Source organism: Drosophila rhopaloa, unplaced genomic scaffold, assembly GCF_018152115.1.
Source record: "Drosophila rhopaloa isolate 14029-0021.01 unplaced genomic scaffold, ASM1815211v1 contig_2, whole genome shotgun sequence".
In the NCBI taxonomy this organism is placed as follows: Eukaryota; Metazoa; Arthropoda; class Insecta; order Diptera; family Drosophilidae; genus Drosophila; species Drosophila rhopaloa.
This window is the reverse complement of record NW_025335083.1, coordinates 5,690,913-5,706,769: the sequence shown is the minus strand read 5'-3', so window position 1 is coordinate 5,706,769 and position 15,857 is coordinate 5,690,913. Positions and strand designations below refer to the sequence as shown.

Below are 15,857 nucleotides of genomic sequence, written 5' to 3'. Positions count from 1 at the left end.
CCAGTAATTAATGGAACGCCAGTCTTTTTGTCTGGCAATTTACGCGACGCTGGCCATTCAATTGCAATTGCCATTCAATTTCAATTAGTTTGGCTGCTCAGACCCTGGGGAAATTTGACTAAGTTCTATCCAGTTGTGGAGTAATCGCCGCCATGCGAGGTTTGTTTCTGGGCCTCATGCTCTTGCTCTTTGCCATAGTGACTTCGTGGGCCCTCAACTGCCAGCCGTGTAAATTGCTGGAGGCCCGCAAGACTCATGCCAACGAAACCCACACGCCGCCGAAGTGAGAAAATAATCAGCAGCTTGTTTGGCTAATTAGCAAAACTTACGCACACACAAAGGCAGAGCAACTTGTACTCAGACTCTGAACAAACGATTGCAATTCCGCCACTCAGTCTCAGTTGAGAAATCGAAGCGAAACGACGACGTGTTAGTTCCCCCCACGAAAATCCCATTCAAGTAACAGATCCACGGAGAAGAAATGAAGTGCCTGACTTTGGTGGTCCTCTTGGCCCTGTTGGTCGCCCTCTTTGCGGGATCCTCGGAGGGCAGCTATTGTCCCTGCGACCTGAAGACGAAGGGATCGGAGGTGTGCGGCTCAAATGGCGTCACCTTCAAAAACCGCTGCGAATTCGAGTGCACGCAGAGGGACTACAAAAAGGTCGGACGGACCCTGAACATCCGAAATGACGGGCCTTGCAATCAGGCGAACTAAATATGGGATCCTTATCTATGTATATATGATATTATACAAATTATATACCTATTTTTCATACACATACTCGTAAAAGCGATGCAATCTTCTCGAATTCAAATGAGCGCTGTGAGATAATATTTGAAAAGAATAAATTTCTATTAAATCTTATTTACTCTTATCAAAGAATACATCTTTGTTTTTTTTCTGTTATCAGTATTTACGTTATAGCCGAGATACTTTAAGTAAGACAAGACTCAGTTTTCTTTGAACAGTTGCTGAAATAGGTCTACAAGTTCCTCATAATTTTGATTTAGTTGGCACTCCTACAAAAGAGATATGAAGTGCCTGGCTTTAATGGTTTTTTTGTGCCTTTTGGCTATACTATTTTCGGGAGCCACGGAGGCCAGCTATTGTCCCTGCAATCTTCTCAAGGCGGAGGTGTGCGGCTCCAATGGTGTAACATACAAAAACCGGTGTTTTTTTGAATGCACGCAGCGGGTATACAGGAAGCTCGGACGGATTCTGAACGTCCGTAAGGTGGGATCTTGCCAAGCTAATCGCTATTTTTAACCAACTTAATTATGTGCAATAATAAAAAAAACTGCTGACTTGACAATGGTTTTGTATTGTTGCTTAAATCACATTTGCCAGGCAAAGATTTCAAGGCTGAAGATTTCAAATTGTTGAGTTGAAGTGTAAGCAAGGTGACTGAATCTCATGTTATTGTTCTGTATACTCTGCGTATTAAAGAAGCGATGAATCCCTATACATTCAAGTGAACGCGAAAAGTAAATAAATGCGATTATTAATACTTACAGATTCTTAATGTATATAGTTTTTAAGCAAAAGAATTGTCTTAAAAATCGGAAAAAATAAAATATAAATAGTATTTGATTGCTTTTGGTATATTACGTTCCAATTCTTTAAGTCGCAACTAATAAATAGCCTTTGGTTCCCATTTGAAATGTGTTTCTCGACGAGTCGCATCGAAGTCGCCGAAGTTTATATACCCTTGCAGTTATTACAAAACGACTACATTTCGATTTCTATTCCTATATTACTAAAGACAATGAAGCTATGTCGATTTTGTGCTGAATTTTGGCATAGTTTCTATGACAGCTATAAGATATTGTTGGACGGACGCACATATGGACATGGCTAAATTGACTCTTTTAGTGATGGAGATCAATAATATATGTATATATTTTAAACGGTCGAAAATGTGTCATTCACTGCGTTGCAAACTTTTGACAGTAATTTTAATACCCTCTGATAGGGTATAAAAACGCCATTCAATGCTAATTAAAAGCTACGTCAAGTGCGTCATCACCTCAGTAAATTAATCGACGGCTTTCAGGCCGAGCTCGTTGTCATTGTCACTTTGGGTGGGACTGTAAATCGAAGGCGGCATCGGCTTCGGATCCGTTTAAACAGTCGCCTCACGCACATCAATCAAATTTATGCATAATTAATCGTTTGCCAGCAGCGATTCGGTTTCCTGGGGGATTGCTGATGGTTGGGTTGTGATTTATTAACTCTGCGCAGCGGCTTGACTAATTGAATCTCAATACGTGCCATACAAACATCGAAATTGGGTGCAAACAAGCCCCCCACTCCACCCGGCTAATACAATAGGCCAAGTTATAACAAGACCAACAGCAAGTCTAATAAAGGTAATGGGCCACATTTATGGGAGGAGGTTTGGCAGCTACTGTTTACTGGTTTTATGACAGGAAGCTGACAGCTGCAGCCCAGAATTCGGCTCGCCAGAACGTTATTAAAAAGATAATAATGAACGGGTTGAATCACGGCAGTAAATGGTGCTTATCTCAGGCGGTGGGAAGAGACTTATCCACATTTAAGATTATATCATTCATGAGACAAGCAAGATGAATCATAAAGACTGAGTTTTATTCACCGACATCATAAGAAATTACTGTGCGAACTAAAGAAGTAAAATGATAACAAAATAATATGGATGATAGGATGACTATATGTTGAGATACCCTTTAAAAAGAAGCGAAAGTTGTTTATATTTATCATAGATATTTCTCTACGTAATCAATTTTCCATTTTTTATCTTTAATTTTGTTGTGGTTTAGTCCTCTAAGTTAAGGGCATAACTTTTGTTATGTTTACGTAAAACTTAATAAAAAAGTAATAAATTTAAATTTTACACTTTTTAGTATATTTTTGGATTGGTTTTTTTTTTAGTTTTGCATTTACTTTATACTTACTTAAATAGAAAAATAGTTGAACCGTCACACATATTAATTTAGCATTCGCCTTTAACTGAGATGCAAATATAGCCACAATAAATAAAATAAAATAAAACGACATTTTGGAAACAAGACCTTTGGGCAAATACCAATTTAATACAAATGTAAGCTTATGCCGACAAAGTTTATCAGTCAGTGACTTGACTGTAAGCTTATCTAAAACACAGATAATATGATAAAATTCTGTCAAAAAAGGATTTTCCCGACCACAGCCATAACAATATCAGCTAGATACTAAAGGTCGGATGGGCTACAAACAAAAAACAGGCAAATACACAGGGATATTTATGCGTCAATTTACATGGGGAACCTACTTATGACAACGACAATCTCTACGAACGACAACATACCCGAACCGCTTCTGCCGCTGTCGGAGTAATCGATTTGTGATAACAAGTATTTGATAAGCGTAAACGTATTGACAACATTAAATAGCAGCCCAAAAAAGAGAACCCGCCCAATTCAAATTTGTTGATGCTTAAGGGTTGTCAAAGAACGGCCCACACACACAGAGATATAATAAATGGATAAGGCGGAAAAGAGGAAAATGCGACTGACGGAAAACCGAAGCATATGTTTAGGCGCGTGTGTTAAATTCGTAAAAATCTGGTGCCACCGGATTAGTGGGAGCTGATTTTTAATATTCCAAGCTGGCGGAGCACCCGAAATTTCCTGATATGATTAAATATTTACATAATAAAAAATGTAGGCCGTGTATTTATTTACTCGAGCTGGGGGAGACTGAGAGCCAAATTGAAAAGTGCTCTAAAAAAGAATTTCCCCTTCTCAGAATGTTTTTACACAAAAGGCTTCTGCCGCCCCTAAAAAACTCGTCCTCGTCCTGAACCCGCGTAAAGGCAATTCAATCAGCGTCGCGACATGAAAGGTAAACCCTGATGTCCTGCAAGGAGCCAAGGACCACAGACAGGTGAGACAGATGAGTGAGAGCTGGCACAGTTTGGGGAGACAGGCGGCGGATTAGCCGGGCTTCGGCGGAGATTCGGATCCCCTAAAACATTTCGCTTTAACTTTTCACTTTCACCCCGCCCATTTCCCCGGGGGTGCGGCCTCAAAATTACACTGAATTTTCTTCGCTTTGATTTCGCCGGCAAAGGAATCTCTATGCGAGCAGCCACGCCCCGTGTCAAACCCTTTTCATGTCGCGGTGAAAGCGGCGAAATTATGCCGAGTCTGCTGGGTTGCACGTGAAGATTTCAGCACATATTTGTGCGCGAATTTCCAATACACTTCTAGACAACAAGGACCACTCGCAGCATCCATAAACAATGGCAGACCTTTGTGGCCCGCTGTTAAAATGTTTAATTAAGCTGCCAGACTCAGCCTGGTGGAAATCTCCAGGGGATTGGGTGAAAAGCGGGGGTTGGGGGCTCAACAAAGTTCCATTTGGTCACGCAACGGAAGTTTGCGGTTAGAAAGCTGAATTGGCGTATAATTAATGTGTTTTTCTGAGGTTGTGTGCTTTGTGAATTCTGATAAATACAATGTAATTTGGTTTTATTTTAATTCATTAAAACTCTTGAAATCTGAAATTTAATTATAACTGACTAATTAAAGTCACTGTAGAACACATATACCATAAAAATGAACATGTATTTATTATTATAATTTTTTTTCCCTTGGCTCATGTTTGTAAAATTGAAATGTTTTATAATTAGTATTTAGTAAAAATAATAAGTAATTTATTTTAGAAAATTTTGTACACTTAATATTAAATTTCAATTTCATGTTAATTAATAGTCATTTCATTTAAAATAGTCATTTAATTTAAGAAATTAAACGTTTCAAAACTATAATGTCTTGGCCTAAAATTACATATGGGATCATAGGCTTTTTTTTAAAATGTATTACTAAGGAAATAAATTTATTTTAAGTTTATTTAATGCTTAAAATATTTTACTGCCTTTCTCCATTTACTAATTAATAAGATATTGACGATGTAAAGTCCATATTAATTATTTTTTTTTAACAAGCGAATAAAGTTGTTTTTTTTTATTTGATCACCCTTATCCATACTGCACTTTAACTATAAAAGTGCTGTGTGCACAATGCAATTTACAAAAGTACCTATAACCATGTATTGATTTACTTCCGTCCTTTCTTCCCGTCAGTTTTACTTTTTCATTGTTTCAATTCGAATGTTAGAAATAGTTCCTCTGTTTGGTCAACTGGCCAGATAAAAGCCTCGTCGAATAAAAAAGTTAAAATGTATAATTCCATTTAAACACTTTTCAAAGTGTCGCAGCAATTGGTCAAATATTTGAGCGATAAAATCGCCAAGTCAAATAAACATAACCGGAATTGTAAAGCCGGCAACAGTATAAAAAGCCGTCCGAATTGGGATGACACTAGAAAACTAGCTTGTTGGTTGACCGCGATGGGTGTAATAAAAATAGCTTTCTTGTTAAGTGTGGCTCTAGTTGGCATCCTGGCTCACAAGGCAAAGGAGCAGGATACGAAATACAATTGGTGGCAGCACGAGGTCTTCTACCAGATCTACCCGCGATCCTTTCAGGATAGTAACAATGATGGAATCGGCGATCTTCGGGGTATAACTTCTAGGTTGCAGTATTTTAAGGATACCGGAATCACGGCTGTGTGGTTGAGTCCCATCTACGAGTCACCCATGGTGGACTTTGGATACGATATATCAAACTACACGAACATTCAGCCGGAATATGGTACCTTGGAGGACTTTGACGAACTGATAGCCAGGGCCAATGAGCTTGGCGTCAAGGTCATCCTGGACTTTGTGCCCAACCACAGCTCGAATAAGCATCCCTGGTTCATAAAGTCAGTTGCTCGAGAGCCGGAATTCGAGGATTTCTATGTGTGGGAGGACGGAATACTCTTGGAGAACGGCACTCGTGTCCCGCCCAACAACTGGCTGTCGGTCTTCTCCGGATCCGCCTGGATGTGGAACGAGGAGAGGCAACAGTTCTATCTGAGGCAGTTCACCTTCGGACAACCCGATCTCAACTACCGAAATCCCGCCGTGATCCAAGCCATGGACGATGTGATGCTATTCTGGCTGAACAAGGGAATTGCCGGCTTTCGCATCGATGCCATTATCTACATTTATGAGGATGCTCAATTGAGGGATGAGCCTCGAAGTGGCACCACCGATGATGCCAACTCGGAGGCTTACTTGGAGCACATCTACACCAGAAACCAGCCTGAGGATTACGGTCTCCTCCAGCACTGGCGGCAACTCCTGGACAATTACACAGCCACCCACGAGGGTCCGCTGAGAATAATGATGACCGAGGGCTACGCCTCGGTATCCCAACTAATGGAGTACTACGAGGACGCGAATGGAGTGCAGGGACCTGAGTTCCCCTTCAACTTTGACTTCATCACCGAACTAAACGCTAATTCGACAGCTGCGGACTTTGTCTTCTACATCTCCAGGTGGCTCATCTACATGCCACATGGTCATGTGGCCAACTGGGTGATGGGAAATCACGATAATCCCCGAGTGGCATCGCGATTCGGAGAGAAAAGTGTGGATGCCATGAATATGCTGCTCATGACACTGCCAGGAATTGCTATTACATACAATGTAAGTATGGGAAAGAACCTTTTTGGGGTTTATTATATTGCATTTTTCCTATTTCAGGGCGAAGAGTTGGGCATGACGGATTACAGGGACATCAGCTGGGCCGATACTGTAGATCAGCCCGCCTGCGAATCTGGGATCGATAACTACAAGTGGGTCTCCCGAGATCCAGAACGTACACCCATGCAATGGAATAGTGATCTCAACGCAGGATTCTCCACTGCCAATCGCACTTGGCTGCCTGTCAATCCCAACTACAAGGATCTGAATCTTCGCCAACAACAGCTGTCGAGGAGTAGTCATTACAAGATCTACCAGTCCCTTTTGAAGCTAAGACAGCTGCCAGTTCTGAAGAATGGGTCCTTTGTTCCCGAAGTGGTGAATAGAAGGGTCTTCGCTTTTAAACGGTGAGTACTTAAAATTCTTTTATTTAGCTCAGATATAATACTATTAAGGTACTCAAAGTATAGTTACTTGGTAATTTTGTACTAAGAATAATTTTTAATTTAACAACATGGTCTTAAAATGTAATTTTTTATGTTTAAATCTTATCTTCGAATCAATAATTATTGGATGCATAACATTTCGCTATATCTCAGCTGATTACTAATGGATGCATTTTCACCTTCCTTTCTTTGTCTGCAGAGAGCTGAAGGGCGAGTACACTCTGCTGACCATCGTGAACGTGAAGAACGGCACGGAACAGGTGGATATAAGCGACTTCATCGATCAGCCCAATCGGCTGAACGTCCTTGTGGTGGGCGTGGATTCTCAGCACCGAGTGGGTGATAAGCTCAAGGCCGATGCCATCGAACTGGCCCCCTACGAGGGACTGGTCATTCAGCTGAACAAGCGAAAGTAATCAACGCACTACTTGGTATTCAACATTAAAGTACGAGGAAACTTTCCATTTGCCACCACGGAGCTTTTCTATTTTCGCATTTGCATGTATCTCGGGCGGGCCATCTAATTCGAGTTTCCATTTCATTCGACAACAATACACATTTCCGTTGGCATTAGCTCTTCGCTAACATTTTAATTGAATTGAGAGCACTTGGTGTCTGCCCTTCCACTTTTCACTCCGCCGCACTTTCTCTTCAGCTTACCCCTCCACTTGAATTGAAAGTCGTAATTCATAATTGTCGTTGGGTTTTTGGCCCTTTTTGGGGCTCAGGGCACCTGATAAATGGTTGCCGAATTTAATTAATTTCTCCTTAGCGAGATGACATAAATAAATGCGGTTGCCGGATGCCCCAGCTTTGTTTTGTTGATTTTTTGAATATAGATTTTTTTAATCAGTTGTTATGAACCAGATGAGCAAGGTGATTAGCAGGTACTTTATATAGCAAAAAGTGTAATGAAAAAATTTTATTTTGTGTAATTTTTTGATGTTATTTCATATAGTAATTAGTTTGTTTTTGCGCTGTCAAAAGTACATTTTCTAACCCAGCAACCTCAATTATCAGTGCTTTTGAAAAGTGTAGTCTGTAAATAAAGTCGGAGTTTCGTGTTTGAAACTAGATGGAAATAGAGCTACAAAATATTGCATAGCTTTAAGTCAAATTTAATTACTTTTACTGAAGTATCTAGGGAAAAGCGGGAGTGTTCAATTTTATAAATTATTGTGCAATTAGTTTTATATTAAATTTGTACTTTGAAACTCTATTTTTATTGTTCTTTTTTATGTGAAATATTTTTATAAAGTGGTTTGTCGTATGGTAAATTTTGTATATACAAAATATTCTCTTTATCACCTTAATGTTCTATACATCATGATCTGCTTCAATTGTGAACCTAAAGCTTTCGATCAGCTGGTGGCAATCACATCCACAAAAGCTTTCAGTCGATCGACGGCAGCTGCTAAAATCGCTTAGTTTACTCTGATTTCTTTGAGGTGAGCAAGGTGTCTTCGGTCTAGATCGGTAGTCGACAATTTCTATTAAAAAAACCGAAATTTTTCCTCCCATCACCGGCTATAATATATGCACATTGGTTTGCTGAGTGCAGTGTGCCGTAAAATTGGAAGAAACAATTTTGTTTACTCATTTAATTGGCGCCGCAATTTGTTTTGATTCGAGCTGATAAAAATCTTCCACTAATTGCTACAGTTGATAATTAGACAAAGACTAATGCGAAAATTATTTTAATTATACGTCAGAATCGCTTTAAAAGTGGCTGCCAAACTGCCGACTCTCGAACACAGCGAATCGCAAACTTGGCCGAAATGCCCGCTTCACTCATCCAAATCCTTCTTTTTAGTCTGCTATATCCCGGCTCCACAATGAGCGGTCTGGTGAGGAGCGACACGGAGGACTTCATCGACTGGTGGCAGCACACGGTCTTCTACCAGATCTACCCGAGGTCCTTCAAGGACAGCAATGGCGATGGCATCGGCGATTTGCGGGGGATCACCTCCATGTTGCCCTACTTGGCCGAAACCGGCATTACGGCCACCTGGCTGAGTCCCATTTTCCAGTCGCCCATGGTCGACTTCGGTTACGATATATCAGACTACACGGAGATTCAGCCGGAATACGGCACTATGCAGGACTTTGAGGAGCTCATCGACACGGCCTACGACTTGGGCATCAAGGTTATCCTGGACTTTGTGCCCAATCACAGCTCGGATCAGCATGAGTGGTTCAAGAAGTCTGCTGCCAGGATGCCGGGATACGAGGATTTCTATGTGTGGGAAGATGGCATCCTAAAGGAGGATGGAACCCGTGCTCCGCCCAACAACTGGCCTTCGGTTTTCTATGGTTCTGCTTGGGAGTGGCACGAGGGTCGCCAGCAATACTACCTACATCAGTTCACCAAGGAGCAGCCGGACTTGAACTACCGCAATCCCAAAGTGGTTCAGGCCATGGACGACGTTATACTGTTCTGGTTGAACAAAGGCGTTGCTGGCTTTCGCATTGATGCAGTGAATCATCTCTTTGAGGATGAATCTCTTATGGACGAGCCATTGAGCGGCAAGTCCACGGACCCGCTCTCCTACGACTACACCAAACACATCTACTCCAGGGACCTGCCCGAGGTCCTGGATTTGATTCAGCATTGGCGGAAACTTCTGGACGACTTCAGTGCCAAGCACCCGCAGAGACCCACACGCATCATGATGACGGAGGCGTACGCCGGACTCACCCAACTGGCAGACTACTACGAGGATTCCGAGGGGGTTCGGGGCTCCCATCTGCCCTTCAACTTCCACTTTATCACGGATGTCAAAGGCGACTCGGATGCGCGTGACTTTGTCTACAACGTGGAGAAGTGGCTGATCTACATGCCGCGCGGGCACGCGGCCAACTGGGTCATGGGCAACCACGACAACCCCCGAGTCGCCTCCAGATTCGGTTCCGCCAGCGTGGACGCCATGAACATGCTGCTGCTCACCCTGCCCGGCGTCGCCGTCACCTACAATGTGAGTCCCTGGCCCTGAATGGGTTGGTTCCTCTAGTTTTGGTTATTTTCCGTGGCATTCCAGGGCGAGGAGCTGGGCATGGAGGACTACCGGGAAATAAGCTGGCAGGATACGGTGGATCCGCCGGCCAGGAATGTGGGAGAGGAGCTCTACAAGGAGGTCTCCCGGGACCCGGTCCGCACGCCTTTCCAGTGGAGCAACAAGAAAAATGCGGGTAAGCTAACATTAATCTTTCAATACCTATATTTGTAAGTTATTATTAAACAATTATCAAACCCAATATTCATTTATCACTATAACAAATCACAGTCTAGAACAAAATATTAAAAATATTATTACTATTAATGTAAATGTAAGTCTTTGAGTAAGCAAGCTTAACTGATATTATTATGAAATGTAAATTTTATAAACAGATTTACGTATGGGTGGCCTAAAAATAAATATTTTATTTTGTTACACAATAGCTGCTATGAAAAAAAGCGAAATTTTAAGAAAATAGGTCTCTGATTTTAAAACTTTTTTGCAAATACTTTAAGATAAGATAGGTACTTTTACGGTTTTTTATTCAATAAACTTTTGGACTATAACATGTAGGAGTCACAGGAAAACAAAAATAAACAGTAAAATAATTGGAAATTCGACACAAGGTCGTGGTTTTTACAAATATATATTTATTTTTTGCGAGCTTAAAAACACGTTTTCAAATTTATAAAAAAAGAACTTGCTATAATAACGATCGGAAACATCGGCATTGTTTGTAGGCAACAATCATTTTTTATTATGGCTGCTATTTATTTTAATGGCTTTTTTGTATTATTCATATAAGTATATGGTAACTACACATTTTGCAACGTATAACCTCACAGTCCTTTTTGTTTCGATTAGGCTTTTCCAGTGCCCCCAAAACCTGGCTGCCCGTTCACCCCAATTATCTCGAACTCAACCTGGAGGCCCAGATGGCAGCCAACAAGAGCCATTATCAGGTCTACAAGGACCTTATTGATCTGCGAAAGTCGGCCATTATGCGTTTGGGCCGCTTCAACATTGAAGCAATTTCTCGTTGGGTCTTTGCCTTCAAGCGGTATGTGACCAAATTAAACACAGAACACAATTTGATTAGTTTGGAAGTAATTTTGCAGGTCCTATCCCAATTTTGAGACGATAATTACCATCATTAATGTGAGCGACAAGGAACAGTTGGTGAATCTCACGGAGTTTATCAACCAGCCCAAGAAACTGGTTGTTGAAGTTTCCGGAGTAAATTCCAATTATCATTCTGGGTAAGTTTCCCCTTCGATTTCCGGTTATTCATATCCCGCTTTACACAAAAAAAAATAAGATCTAGGATCAATGTGATCAATGAAAATATATAGATATTCTAAAGGAACACTAGAACATTTTGAACATATCACCGAAGTTAAATGATAAAATAACAATTAAATAACTATTATTATTATGTTATAAATTATTTAGAAGCTGATTAAATATTTAAAACCAAATTAATCCTCAATTTCAAGTTCACATGATACAAAATTAAACAATAAATAGTTTAATTTTTTTAATATGCTGGGAAACTTTTTAAATCGAATCATGCCATAAATGCAACTATACCGAAAGTAAAAATAAAATATTGAGCTTTTGCACTTTAAAAACAAGAGAGAACGCTATAGTCGGGTGCCCCGACTATCAGATACCCGTTACTGAGGTAAAGGGAGTGCGAGGGAGATGGAGATAGAAACTTTGATCACGCATAACTTTTTAACGAATGGTCCGATTTGAAAAATTTCTTCTACATTTCGATAGGTATTGATAAACACAATAAAACTGCATTTTTACTTTTCCGAAATATTTAAATTTTTAAAATCGTATATAAGCGATTGTGGGCGTTAAAGGGGGCGTGGCACCTTTTTGAAACAAACTTGCGCTGCGTAGGAACTCCTAAAATCTACATGCAAAATGCCAATCCTCTAGCTTTTATAGTTTCCGAGATCTCAGCGTTCATACGGACAGACTGACGGACAGACAGACGGACAGACGGACAGACGGACATGGCTATATCGACTCGGCTAGTGACCCTGATCAAGAATATATATACTTTATAGGGTCGGAAACGCTTCCTTCTAGCTGTTACATACTTTTGCACGAATACAATATACCCTTTTACTCTACGAGTAACGGGTATAAAAATATATTTATTTTGTATTTTAAACACACTAAACAATAATAATGAAATTAGTATGAATTGGAAAACAACCATTTCGATCTTGCTCAAACCGCATTGACCCCCATTTCCTTTTCTTTGTGTACTCCCGCTGCAGTCAATCCCTCGCCGCAAGTGCATTGTCCCTGGGCGCCCGCGAAGGTCTCGTCTGTCGGCTGGTCTAGCCGGACCGGGATTAGAGGAATTACTACCCACGATGGCGGCACTCTCTGCCCTTTAATTGCATTTCCAGTTCAAAATGTCACGCGATTGAATACAAAATGGGTGAAAATTAATGACCGTAGAGCGGCTGGTGTGTGTGTGTTTTCGTTCAAGTCGAATAGATTGAATTTAACGCTGTCAAGTGCTAATGATGGCGAGGGGGGAGCACCGGATCCGGCTCCTGACCGGAAAAAAGTGGCCACTTCGTCGCCAGTTCCTGGCAACTTGCCCAGAACTTGGCCGCTGCTGATGTTTGTATTTCACTCTCGCTTGGCCAACGTCATTTTTCATGTATGGAAGGAAAACACACCCACGAACAGGACAAGATTTATGGAACTGGCGCAGATTCCTCCCACCATTTCGGAAATGTCGCCAGCCGGGATCATAAACTATCACATGCAAAAGTTTTTAAATTGCCTTTAATAACTGAATTAAATGTTTGCGAATGGCAACTATCGCAAAGTTTGGGGAAACTTTTGATTGCTCGATGCTTGCACAAACATTTCCCCAACAATTGCCAGTTGTTTGGACAAGAAGTTAGAAATTTTTGGTGAATTAAAGGAAATTGTTTCAGGTTCTATTAAATTTGTACGTTTAAATTAGTTATTATTTAACCAACTCTCATGAATAAATTCGTTTTACAGGTTTTTAATTAAACATTTCTTAAAGGGAAATGATAATATATAATATATAAAAAGCTTAACAAAGATACAATCTTATCAGCTTAAGAGTTAAATGTCGGCTTAAAAACATTTTCCCACCTTCATTTAAAACTAAAAGCTTTAAGCGATAATTTTACTTTCAGTTTAACGAAAGTAAATTAAAAATTGTTCGAGGCTTAACCGATTCACACAAGTTTAAACATTTCATTGCCAGTACGCCACGTTGAACAGAGGCTCTCACCGGATTAAGAATATATATATATTTTGCTGTCTTTATGCCCCGCTGCGTTTCCCATCGTTTTCTTTTCCCCCCTCCCCGCCTGCTACGGAATCGAGTGAAGTATTAAATATAAACTATTTGAATAATTCAGCGACAGCATTTTGGCCGAGGCCTCTGGACTTAATCTGCCCCCCAGAGGCGGGATTGTGTTAAGAGAACGGAGCTCGACGGTAATGAGGTAAGTTCCGCCCTAAGACAATTCTTTCAGGCCAATGAAAGTTTTAATGTTCCTGTTTTTAGTGAACAGCGTCGCGCCTTGGTTAAGCAGCTCATCAAGTCGGCCAATGTGATTCTGGTCGCACTCTTGGTCTACAACTTGTGGCGTCACAAATGGACCAAAGTGAACTTCAATCAGCATCGGTTCTGATTGATTTTTGGCATTCCCCGGGCTCTCCCTTTATGTGTATCCTCACTGGCTGATTGATTGATTGATTAATTAATTAATAAATCGAGCATTGGCTTAAATGTCATTAACAGTTGTCCGGGACTAACGACTCGTGAATGTGGCCGATGGGATTTGCAAATTTAATTTCCTCTACCGGCGGATCTGTCATGTGGCAAGAAAAGTGCGGGGGCGTTGGTGATAGATGGGTTTTTACTTTTTGCAACGGACTATGATGGGGAATTGATTTCCAAGTGGTTACAGTGATTACGATATAGCTTACATTGTTAATACTTAATAATTATACATTTTTAAGGATAAACGTAATTAATGGCAACACAATTATCCACCTTTTTTTGTTTAAATAATTGGTAAATATAGAGATAAATATATTAGTTGTAAGTTGTAAGTTTTCTGGTCGCCTTTTGTTTCTATATATTTGTTCTTAGGTAATAATTTATATTTCAGACACTTACATTTTAATTTAAGAAGATTGAATTAACCAATTTTTTAACTGAGCTTAGCAACATCTAAGCTACTTTGTTTAAACAAAGAAGGACAATATTTATCCACAATGTCCTCTCCTTACTTCGACTTGCTCCGCTCATCCTGCAGTCCCATTAAATATCTGAGATTTTGCTCCATTCAAACGTCTGTAAAAACACTTATCTTCCTGCTAAGCGTTTGAACTATGCGATGGCGAAAGGCAAATAAATGTAAGTGTTATCCTGCGACAGAAACTGCATCCCTCTATATCACTTTACAAATCCCGGAGAAGGAAGCGACTTTTTATTTTTAGCTGCACTTTGAAGACTAGAAAACTTGATAAATTATCTCTGCCTGAGAGAATTTGAAGTGAGTGAGTTCAGCAGTGAATGGAAAAGTGTCAACAATCGTTCTTATTCAATTTGTTGCCGCTTTCAAATAGTTTCGCGATTTGCAAGGACTGCCGCAGTTGGCAGGCGTCTCTAGGATTTAACGCTTTGGTGCCTCCGAACAGGAGGCATCCTCCGAAGCTCACTAGTTGGGCCAATGACAGAAGCCTTGGCAACAGAAACCACCAGCATCAGAAACCGGATATGCCAATGAAATTACAGCAAAGTGCCTGCAAATTTACCAGAGCGGAAAGCTGGCAAAGACAACAAGGACCTCTATGAGTGAACGATTGACTGCAGGGTTCAGATTAGCTAGGATATGTGTTCTGGGATCCGTGACGTGTGTTTGGATTATCCTCACATGAAATGCATTTCATATATTTATTTATATTTAAAGCTCCATTGAATCTCAGATCGGGTGGAAATTTCTTACATTTAGGCTTAAAATTAAAAAATCACTTAAAAAAACATTACCAAACTCTTTGAAACTTTGAGCCTAAAACTTCAATCAAAAAACGAAAGTTGAAACCTCTAAAAAGTTATCTAGCGACTGGAATTCGCAGCATGCTGAAGAGTACTTAGAAAGTTTAAATTACATTTAAGTTAACTTAGTGAAACATTCGGGCTAAGCAAACTTCAGAGCCTCTAACAGGAAAGTGCCCCAAAAATCTCGGCGAAATTGAGTTGCAAATTATGGCAAGAACACCTTGTTGAATTTCCAGGACAACAGGACAACGACGTCGCGCTGTCTGGCTTTTGTTCTCTGACATTTGAACAGCAGGCAAATAAGGAGGACAAACTGACCCACACCCACATGCTCTGTGTGTTGAATCCTTTGTGCTAGTTAGCCAAATTGTAGCAAACATGTTGGAAAAGCTCTGACAGGAGGCGGTGCACCTTGATGCCAGGAGTAACATCCTTGCGGGCATCCTTTTCGCCAGATATTCACCAACCTTTCGGCGCGTGTGCTTCTGCTGTTGGCAGCAGCCATTTTGGCCTTATTTAATGTTCCTTTTGGCATTGTCGACTACACACATTTTGCAGACAGTCGTTGGCGCCGCTTTTAACTGTTTTAATTAAAAAATTTCCAACGTTCGGGCCATCGGTAATCATTTTTATGTCTGCCTTTGTCTGTGCGTTTTCCGAAGGGTTTAACGAAAATTGATTTTAAGCCTTTTTTCTTTTATTATTATGGCTGTCGCTGACACTCGAAAGAAAAAGTTGGTCCGCAGAGACTAAGGCAAATTGATTGCCAATTGAGA

At 40.5% G+C, this 15,857-nt stretch overlaps 7 protein-coding genes across 9 annotated transcripts in view; 6 read left to right on the top strand and 1 right to left on the bottom strand.

The window, feature by feature from the left end:
* Positions 1–15,857, bottom strand: part of LOC108045834 (calcium/calmodulin-dependent 3',5'-cyclic nucleotide phosphodiesterase 1) — a 75,924-nt gene that overhangs the window by 37,368 nt on the left and 22,699 nt on the right.
* On the top strand, positions 90–299 carry LOC123037832. Its single transcript, XM_044460509.1, has one exon. The coding sequence runs from the start codon at positions 153–155 to the stop codon at positions 285–287; it is 135 nt and encodes a 44-aa protein (XP_044316444.1). The 5' UTR covers positions 90–152; the 3' UTR covers positions 288–299.
* On the top strand, positions 453–883 carry LOC108045840. The gene has a single exon (XM_017125282.2). It carries the CDS (start codon positions 482–484, stop codon positions 713–715), a length of 234 nt encoding a protein of 77 aa, XP_016980771.1. The 5' UTR covers positions 453–481; the 3' UTR covers positions 716–883.
* Positions 955–1,586, top strand: LOC108045842. Its single transcript, XM_017125283.2, has one exon. It carries the CDS (start codon positions 1,034–1,036, stop codon positions 1,265–1,267), a length of 234 nt encoding a protein of 77 aa, XP_016980772.1. The 5' UTR covers positions 955–1,033; the 3' UTR covers positions 1,268–1,586.
* Positions 5,345–7,477, top strand: LOC108045837 (maltase 1). Its single transcript, XM_017125279.2, has 3 exons — positions 5,345–6,556; positions 6,614–6,960; positions 7,199–7,477. The coding sequence occupies exons 1-3, from the start codon at positions 5,372–5,374 to the stop codon at positions 7,413–7,415; spliced, it is 1,749 nt and encodes a 582-aa protein (XP_016980768.1). The 5' UTR covers positions 5,345–5,371; the 3' UTR covers positions 7,416–7,477.
* Positions 8,347–12,478, top strand: LOC108045836 (maltase 2). Of its 3 annotated transcripts, none has more exons than XM_017125277.1 (6): positions 8,347–8,447; positions 8,813–9,974; positions 10,038–10,188; positions 10,860–11,055; positions 11,114–11,254; positions 12,293–12,478. In XM_017125277.1, exons 2-6 carry the CDS (start codon positions 8,835–8,837, stop codon positions 12,357–12,359), a joined length of 1,695 nt encoding a protein of 564 aa, XP_016980766.1. In that variant the 5' UTR covers positions 8,347–8,447; positions 8,813–8,834; the 3' UTR covers positions 12,360–12,478. The 3 variants fall into 3 exon arrangements, with proteins under 3 accessions (XP_016980766.1, XP_016980767.1, XP_016980765.1); XM_017125278.1 differs by lacking the exon at positions 8,347–8,447 and adding an exon at positions 8,460–8,475; XM_017125276.2 differs by lacking the exon at positions 8,347–8,447 and having other exon boundaries at positions 8,748–9,974.
* LOC108045843 lies at positions 12,602–13,808 on the top strand. Its single transcript, XM_017125284.2, has 2 exons — positions 12,602–13,516; positions 13,579–13,808. The coding sequence occupies exons 1-2, from the start codon at positions 13,512–13,514 to the stop codon at positions 13,703–13,705; spliced, it is 132 nt and encodes a 43-aa protein (XP_016980773.1). The 5' UTR covers positions 12,602–13,511; the 3' UTR covers positions 13,706–13,808.